Here is a 10,324-nt window from a genome sequence, read left to right on the forward strand (position 1 = left end):
ACAATATAGTAGGACGATCGGGAGGAAGCACATGTAACTCACGTAGAAGATGGGTTATCCATACAATTTTCGCAGCTGTATTGGCAAGAGCCCTGTATTCTGATTCACAACTAGAACGAGCAACAGTCGGTTGTTTCTGGGCACTCCAAGAAACTAGATTACCCCCGAGAAAAATAGAGTAGCCATATGTAGACAGTCGGGTTTCTATACAACGAGCTCAATCCGCATCTGAATACCCAAGAATGGAGGGCGCGGGAGAGTGATGAAATGTCAATCCATACGCAAGAGTTCCTTTGACATACCGAAGAATGTGTTTGATAGCTTGAAAGTGAGTAGTCGTCGGAGCATGAAGAAATTGACTCACTTGATTAACGGCATAGGAAATATCCGGGCGAGTAATAGTGAGATATTGCAAAGCACCCACAAGAGACCGATAAAGAGTTTGGTCAGAAAAAGGAGTGCCTTGCGAAGTGATAACATCTGCTGTAGCAAGAGGTGTAGGCATGGGATTAACATCAAGTAACTTGGCTCGAGTGAGAATATCATGTGCATATTTTATCTGACTAAGAAATAGACTAGACTGCGTGTAAGTCACCTCAAGTCCAAGAAAATAACTAAGCTTTCCAAGATCTTTAATAGCAAACTCAGCATTAAGGCGAGAGATACACTTGCTAATAGTAAATGGTTGATTCCCGGTTAAGATAATACCATGTAAGAAAACAATTCTCCACACTTGGTGGTTTAGCATTCCATTGTTTTTATAAATACAAATACAAGAGTTAGAAATATATACAAATACAAATGTGTAAAGAATATATAGACCATTTTAAACTAAACTTGTCCTCCAAGCATATCACATGTCTTGTCCTCCAAATCTTCTAATTATTATTATTAATATCGTTTACAATTATTATCATTATTATTATTATTATTATTATTATAAAATATAGTTATACCGTACATAAAAATATACTACTACTCGTAATTATTTATGCATTGTCATTCTTGTATAGTGTTATACAAACCGACGGACTACAAAAATGCCAAGTTAACCAATCAAAGGATAAAAAATTTCTAATATATACTACAAAGTGTTTGGTGCAACAAAATTTTTCGGGGAACATCATCTAGTGCATCGGTTACATTATGTGAAATTCAAGTCAAGTCCTTCGAGTGAATTTCTCTTAGGTCCAATAGAAAATCGTTCGATTGGCTCAATTGGTTGAGTAATCCTAATATGTATCTTTCGAGTTAGTTTTTTTGTTGGTTGCTCACTTTGCAACCCTCGTGTGTCCTTTTTGTATGTTGTAGTTGTCTCTCGCGTGTATTGGTGCGTTTGGTTTTTATAATATTACTTGCTTTTCGAAAAAAAGAAAAAAAAAAGTGTTTGGTGCAAACCCTATACACAAATAAATCTGTTAAGATTTGGTAGCTTTTTCCACATATTTAAAAAAAAGCGAATATACATCTTCTTAACCAAAACACATTTTCTCCCTATTTCTTCTTCAAAAACAAATTAGGAAGAGCATGAAAGAAAAAACAAACTGATTTCATCATCTCTGAATGCATCTTAGGCCGGAACGCCACAAGAGTGACGTGACACCAGCTAACAACATGCCAGAATGATTAAGCTAAACCTTCACCCCACAAGCTATAATATATTAGCTAGGTAGGACGAACTGCGGAATTGATATACATTAACGTATTCCAGAAGAGTATTTGTCGTAACTCAATGAATTAATATATCTTATAGTTTAATAAATTCAATTGTTATTATGTTTTATTTTTAAAATTTTCATTATTGTGGATTCTGTTTTCTTGCATAACTTGTATAATTTACAATTGAAACTACAAGTTAGTTATACCCAACTTTTGACATGTTTATCGTCTTTTGGAATAGTGTTTAAACCTATTATGTAATATACAATAAAGTTTGGAATTTTCCTTTGCATAATTGAAACTAAAAAATTCAATACTTGATTCTATATGTATACGAACAACCAATATCACATGTGAATTATAACGTGTACACTAATACTCAGTTTTTTCGATGCCATTGACCTAACTCAAAACATGATAACGTAACAACTTTAGGCAAAAATCGCAACAGAAATCTTTTGGGTACGTATAGAAAGAAAAACACATGTCCAACGAAATCTACTACATATATAAGATCAACAACACTTGGTCAATTTTACTTTAATGGATGCCTAAAATAAATCAAAAACATATATGGAAAATTCTTTGTATTCATTTTGTTTCAAATGAAAACAAGAATTCTAAATTTGGTGCATAACAATATCAGTGAAATCAGAAGTGAATAGAGACATAACATTAAACATGGTGTCATCTTTTTGGTGAGTGGTTATAGTGGGTAGGTTTTGTAGGTACATTTTTACCTTTTACAAGATTTCAACTAGAAAAGTGTACTTACAACACAAAAAGTTCCACCAACTTAACTTCAAATAATAATGTAAAAATTATATTACCGTAAATAATATACTTATAAGGATTTTACTATGGTATGGTTCCGTGCAGGTCAGTCTTGAAAATTTAACTACTTAAAACGAAGTGAAAAAAGAACCTTAGACCGTAACGAACAATATAAGCTACTTAAAAAAGGCTCTTAGGCCCTAATGAATAATATAAACATTTTAACAAGGTCTTTTGATCCTTGTTAGAATGATAGTGGACTTTGATTTCTCCTTTTCTAGAATCTTTGGTTGTTGTTTTTGGTTGTGATGTATTCGTTGCTTTAGTTATTTTCCCATTATTCTACAAATCTCCGATTATGTATAACTATACAAAAAATTGGGCTCCTGAAAACCCTGGACCCCGAACGATCGATAATCATGTTCCCCTCTGGGCCTCCCGTGGTTCCATGGTATACCTTAATATTCAATTAGTGAACTCGTAGTATCTTTGAAGTATCCGATGTTGTAATTAATGTAAGCATAAAAATGGTAATTCTTAGATTGAAATAATATGTATTAAATGTAAATCAACAATATATAACGGAACTTCGAGTTTATTACACATTAGCAAAACACCGGTTACTTGATGTTTATTACACATAACTCAGAAATATGTATTACTTGATGTTTATTACACATTATACATTTGAACTAAAACTATCCGAGTTTATTACACATTATACATTTGCACATAAAAGATTATATATTTGAGCTTGTATATAAAGTGTGTATTGAAATTAAGTGTTTTTTAAAATTGTCTATTCTGAAAAGGCAACTAAATACTTGATGAATATTTGATTCTACAAAAAATTAATTTTTTTATTAATATTTCTTGTTGGTGGATCACATGTCTATTGGTATTATTTAAAACCAATAAACATGTTTTAAAATGTATATTATTGTTAATTAGTTTTAAACTCAAAATATACATGTAAACAAACGTTTAGATGTTCACAAACACACAAATATATACATGAATTATCGACCAAAACGCTCATTTTTCAAATGAACTATAACGATGCACCCTCAAATAAGAAATTTGTCAAAATGCTCTCGCAAATCTCAAGATTCCCTTGCGACCTTGCGACCTGCGCTTTCGACCATGTGAACTCAGGGTCGCAAGCTGCTCTTGCGAGCTTAATTGCGACTGGTGTGACTAGGCATGATCAAAAAATTTCAGATCATGATAACATTTGATATGTAACTCGTATTTAGGCATCGTTTATCGTTTTTTTTAGAGTTTGTATTAGTTAGATAGCTATTTGTTTTTATAAAACCAAAATCCAAAATTTTATTCAAAAAACGACCATTGTGAGTTGCGACTTATGTGCAAATGTATAATTTCTGAGTTATGTAATGTAGTTCAAATTGATTGTGGGACTTCGTTTAGTTTTAGTCAATAATGACGGAGAATTAAACGAATCACATATTATAATGTTCTATAGCAACTTATTAGCGATCACAGTGCGTTTAAAAGTCAAAATATACGAAAAACGGCAAAATTGAAGGTCTTCGTGGCCTAATTTTGAAAAAAAAAAATGTGATAAACCGCCTATGAGTGTTTGCCAACGGATAGATATCGAAAAAATACACAATTTAAAAAATGATGTCAAAATCGGAGCCACGAGTCAAAAAATATGACGTTTCAAATTATGAGAAACATTACAATTTAATGAATCAAGTCGCAAGGCATCTTGTGACTTGTGAAGCATTTTGGTGAAAAAAAGTTTTGAAGGCGAATCGTTATAGTTTGTTTGAAAATTGAGCGTTCTGATGAATAGCCCAACATACATGTATATGTGAAAGGAAAAAAAATATAAACTTAATTGTAAAGGTAATTAAGATTTTCTAAAACTATTTTATATTTAATCTTAACAAATTAATTAATATGCACATGCATGTGATTGAATATATTTACATATAAATCTTTTAACTTACTGGTTTTTACACTTCTCGTAATATTGTGTATAGTTTTTTTTTTAATTTTCATTTGAACTCTTACCAATATATATGCATATGGTTTATGATTTGTGGATTTATCAAATGATCATATATGATGGCATGCATTTTAGTTGGTAGTGTGTAGTAAATTATGTGGGTACCCTCTCAACACTCGCTAAAAAAAACGTAATAATGAAAGCAAACAACACTTTTGTGACAATATGTGTTTTTCCTTGCAAATTTTCAATGGTGGGTTCTACTCTTGTCTCCCAAAATTCCTCTTGTTTTCTTCTTCATGGAACTTTCTTCAATCTCACCAAACTTTCAACTTCAACCCTAAATAATCCGGCCATTGTACTAGAATTTCGAAAACTTTGAAAAGAGAGAGAAACTTTATTGAACACAATATCAAGAAAGTATACTTAAATATGTAAATAATGGTGTCATGCATGATGGTAAAACGAGATGGAACTTCAAACTAGTATGTATATAGTATTTTGAGCATAATTGTGCGATAAATAATTAAACAATATATTTTAATTTGTTGTGAATTTAGAGCAAAATTTGAAGGGCTCAGTTTGAATAAACTGTGAAAGTTCTAACTTGTTAAGACTACCCGAGTTATAATTGGTAAATGGTTGGTTTTGCTACGAACAATTTTATTATGGTGTAGCTAGTCAACTTGGTTTAGCAAAAAGACAAGTAGAAAATATATTAAGGGCCCTACATTTATCTATTAGCCTAACAAAAGGGGAAAACTGTTTTGGAAGTTATACAATAATTAAGCCCACTACCAATGGCTTATAAAGATTGATGAAGAATGAAGGATGAATGATGAATCTAATCAATATTGGATAGACTCTTGTTTAACCGTTATTACTGTTAACATATATTCTCTTAACATTCATCTTCCTCTTATAAAGAGACTACCCTATATTTGCAAGTTATGAATATCATATACAGAAATGTTACTTGTACAACAAAGAAAAATAAAAATTCGATCTCATAAAATCCCTCGAATGGTTCTGGGCTAACTCTGAAATCTCGAAAGGATGTAACGCATCATTCTTCACCCTTATCCCGAAAAAACCCAATCCTATCGGGCTAAACGAGTATCGTCCAATTTGTCTAATAGGTAGTTATTATAAAATCCTAACCAAACTCCTTTCTAACCACCTTGCAAAAGTCATCCATAAAGTTATTGGCTGCGAACAAACCGCTTTTCTTAAAGGGCGTAACATCCTTGATAGTGTCCTAATTGCTAACGAAATTATCGATGAACTAAAACGTAAAAAACGAAAAGGTCTTATATTCAAATTTGACTTCGAAAAAGCATTTGACTGCATCGAATGGGACTTCCTATTTAAAACCATGCACTCCATGGGCTTTGGCTCTAAATGGATTAGTTTCATCCGTGCTTGCCTCTCATCATCATCCATCTCCGTACTAATCAACGGCTCTCCCACCAAAGAATTCACACCCGAAAGGGGAATTCGTCAAGGTGATCCTATTTCGCCGTTCCTCTTTATCATTGTTGCCGAAGGCCTAAACATACTTGTCAAACGAGCATTATCAAATGGTCAACTGCAAGGATTAAAGGTCGGAAGTGACAATCTCGAAATTACACATCTTCAATACGCTGACGATACAATTTTTTTCGGCGAGTGGAGCAAAAGAAACGCAAAATATATTTCTAAACTCCTAAAATGCTTCGAAAAAATATCTGGTCTCAAAGTCAACTTTCGAAAGAGCAAACTTTATGGTATTGGAACATCCTCCATTGAAACCAAACAAATGGTCGGTTACATAAACTGCTCTGCCGGGTCCACCCCGTTCACCTACCTAGGTCTCCCTATTGGTGTTCCCACATCTCACGCGTCATCCTAGCACCCAATTGTTGAAAAATTCGACAAGAGGCTTTCTGATTGTACTGCCAAATTCATCTCCTTTGGTGGTCGCCTCACGATCATCAAATCCATATTAAGTAGTATCCCTTTATACTACTTCTCATTATTCCTTGCTCCAACCACTATCCTTAAGATACTTGAGTCTAAAAGACGAAAAATTTTCTGGGGGGGTTCCTCAAACGAAAATAAAATAAATGGGATTAAATGGGATCAAATAATTCTACCCTATGACAATGGTGGCTTAAATGTGTCCTCCCTTTTCGCTAAAAACATTTCACTACTATGTAAATGGTGGTGGTGCTTTAAAACGGGAAAAAATGCTTTATGGGTTAAAATAATCACGAGCATTTATAGGGAAGGGGGGTTGGATACTAACATTTTTTGCAGGAATATTTCAGGTCGCACAATTTGGAAAGAGATCGTTAAAGAAGAAAAAGCAGCGGACAAATTAGGCATACCCTTCACATCCTCGATCTCTAAATGCATTGGTAATGGAAGGTCGATCAGATTCTGGCATGATACATGGATTGGTTTCGAAAGACTAGATTCAGCATACCACAAATTATATATGTTAGAGACCCACAAAGAAGCTATCGTCGCCGAAAGAATCTCGAACACCAACTCCACACCGGTCGGTAATTGGACCTGGACTCGGCCGCCTAGTGGGAGAGCCATTGGTGAACTCACGGAACTTAATAACCTAATATCATCGGTCACTATCTCAGATCGCCCTGACTCTTGGAAGTTCACCCTTGACACTTCCGGTATTTTCACAACATCTTCATTAACACGTTTGATTAACGCAGCTAAATTTGGTCCTCACGCCAAGAACATTTAACTATCTCGGAACAAATTCTTCCCACAAAAAGTTTATATATTCGTGTGGAGAGCCATACAACATAAACTACCGGTTAGATGCGAACTTGATAAAAAAGGAATTGATCTCCACTCCATTTTATGCCCACTTTGTGATCTCCATTTAGAGACCACGGAACACGTGATCGGAATTTGCTCAAAAGCGATCACAATTTGGAAACACTTGCTCGGATGGTGGAACCAAGATAACACTCTAATCTCTAATTTCAACGACGTCATCATATCCGACTAAGGTTTCTCTTGCAACTCCATAGGATCCTCCATATGGCAAGCTACAAAATGGATCACTAGTTATATTATATGGAAGCATAGAAACTTAAAAGTCTTCTCAAAGAAAGAATGGAATCCCGCATTGATTTTATCCGAAATCCAAACGCAAAGCTTTAGTTGAATATCAAACCGATCGCGAAAAAAGAAGCTAATCGAATGGCACCAATGACTAATTAATCCATCCTTTTATGTCACGTCTCCCCCAAATCGTGTAGGCATTGGCTAAATACGTCATCTATATAATACTTGGTTGGTTCTCGTATTCTAATCGGCTTATGTGGGTTAGATTAATAGGGTTGGTTGTTGCTAACTTTGTCGTCGCCTGATCAGCACGGTTATCTCCTCTTTCCCTACTTGTCACCAAGTTCGTTTCCCACATATTGTCGGTGCCGCCAAAGCACCAATATAGAATATATTCCACCCACTTCTTCGTTTTTGATATTGTATACATATTGTATAGATGCGTAGAAACTTGTAATTGTTTCAATCCGAGTTATAATAATAATACTCATTTTCTTTTTTAAAAAAATAAAAAAAGAAACATAAAAATAAAAATAAACTGATATCGGAGCACTTGAAGTGGTGACCTCCGTCACTTCTCAATAACTACTTATAAGAAAAAGTGGAGAGTGGAAGATAGGTTAGTAAAGGTGTTAGTTAATTTTATATTGTTATATTATTCAAAGATTAAAATAATTCAATAAATGAAAAATAAATAAATTTTTACAATATATTAATTCAAATAAATTGGAAGTAGTTAAATTTTTAGGAAGTTTCTTTTAACGGCGGTTAGGAGTTACTAACGGAGACCGAATGTGATGTCGGAACCCACTCAATCAAGATCATTTCATATGACGAACATTACAGTCGTACCGCCCCTCAGGACGAAACCCCCAAGGCAAATCCATACAGACATCGCGTGTGGTAAGACCTCCTCGAGCGAGGCTCGAACGCAAGACATCTGCAATCTCCGAGGCCTATGAAATGGACGGGTAACCTCAAGGAAAATATTTTGTACCTCATGGGGATCGAACCCCTAATTATGGAGTATTACGTAGTAATTAGTTATTGAAGTTTATTAAGTTGAGTCACCACCAATATACTAACACCTTGAGGTATATTACATAGTATTTAGTTTAAATTCATTGAACTATTTTAAAAATTAAGTCTAAATTACACTTAAATTTTGGCTCATTTTATTTTATATAAACCTAACAAATATCGAGTAGATATTAATTCTGATCATTTTATCATCAGCTAAACACACAAAGTTTAAACAACAAAAGAAATACAATAAAAATAAAACAAATACAATAAGTGAAAAACACGATGTTGGCCACGAGAATGGCGAAGGGGGAGGGGAGTAGGAAACGCCTCGCTGAGCGCGAATGAAAGCCACACTCCGTTTACTTCTACCTTGGAGTTCATTGTTTGATTCAAGATGTACTCAACAATCGTAGCTTAGTGGTACCAGCCCATATCATGGGCATGAGATTTTGAAATACATGACCTGGATTCAAATCTCATATTTTCATCAGGAGGTTTTTTCATGTCTTGAGTATACTCTTGACAGGATTTTATTACATTATTATTTTTTTTTTACTTTTATATTTTTATAACTTTCATTGTATGTGTTGAAGTTATCAAATCCGTCTCGTGTATATCTGACCTTTTATGTCAAATGATAAAGGAAATTTCCTTTCTTTTCAATGCAAAAATAAAAAGTGTACATAAAATTACAATGGACGGAATTAATATATAAATTTTAATTTTTAACATATACTCCGTATAATAAATCAAATAAAAGTATGTTACATAAAATACTAAAAAATACGAAGTATAATATACCTGTATATATATATTTTTTTGATAAGCGAGGGAACCCTCCTATGAACAAGCACATTGGTCCCCTGTAGAAGATAAAAACATCGGGTAATCAAACCCCCTCGAGCGCGAGACCTAATAAATCAATTTATGTTACATAAACTTTATTCTATGTTTAGTTTTTGACTTAGTATTGTTAGTTGGATGACTTTATGCTATTGACTAAATCTCTTGGACGGCTGCACGAATAAAAATGGTCTGCGAGGAGGTTGAATCTGGTGGGGGTTATATGGTGGTTGTTAGTAAAGTACCGTACATTTTTTCATATTACCTCCCCCTTTCCAAATTAATACTCATATTTTAGCATTTTAAAAAAATTCATTTCTTAACTTGGAGTTTAAATAAATACTGTAGCTTTTTTGAATCACATAATATTTTTACACCCAAAAAAACCGAACGATTTGATAAAGCAAACACCTTCGGGCCAAAACTATTGCAAAACACACGATCCAAAAGTGAAATATCGCTAACCTTTGACGCCCATACCTGCGTGCTCGCACAATGTCCAAATCCACCTCGAGAAGATCGTGTATGTGTTTAACATTCGAGGACTTAATAAAGGCCATTGCACTCAATGTAATTCCTAACCTGAAGTATCTACTCATGTCGTCTTTCGCTTAGTGCGGGGACAGCGGGGAGAGGGGGTTTTACCAGCCATGCCCTCGGATTGGTCCGAGTTTTTCCAGGGCTGTAGTTAGGGGGCGGGCTATGCAACTACGGGAGATGAACACGTGGATGGTTAAGTCTCTGAGGTGATCCCAAACTGATGTCCAAATAAATAAAGGTCAAGGTTGATCCATGATTTCCAAAGGTAGACAACGATCTAGCAACGAACAAAACTTCACTCAATAATCCAGCAACCTTCATCAAATTTTTGGCCAAAACATAAGTTTGACAAAATTCCTTTGAATTCGATCCACGCAAATAGGAAAAATACCTCAGTCATCTTTGACAATGGAGAGACTAAAAACA

At 34.3% G+C, this 10,324-nt stretch overlaps 1 protein-coding gene across 1 annotated transcript; it reads right to left on the bottom strand.

The window, feature by feature from the left end:
* Positions 1–217: 217 nt before the first annotated feature.
* Positions 218–748, bottom strand: LOC139874413 (uncharacterized mitochondrial protein AtMg00810-like). The gene has a single exon (XM_071861848.1). The coding sequence runs from the start codon at positions 746–748 to the stop codon at positions 218–220; it is 531 nt and encodes a 176-aa protein (XP_071717949.1).
* Between the last annotated feature and the right edge of the window lie 9,576 nt (positions 749–10,324).

The sequence above is a fragment of the Rutidosis leptorrhynchoides genome, chromosome 11 (assembly GCF_046630445.1).
Source record: "Rutidosis leptorrhynchoides isolate AG116_Rl617_1_P2 chromosome 11, CSIRO_AGI_Rlap_v1, whole genome shotgun sequence".
Taxonomy (NCBI): domain Eukaryota; kingdom Viridiplantae; phylum Streptophyta; class Magnoliopsida; order Asterales; family Asteraceae; genus Rutidosis; species Rutidosis leptorrhynchoides.

Excerpts from the sequence above, each read along its gene's own strand:
- LOC139874413 (XM_071861848.1), bottom strand. The coding sequence starts at position 748 with ATGCTAAACCACCAAGTGTGGAGAATTGTTTTCTTACATGGTATTATC.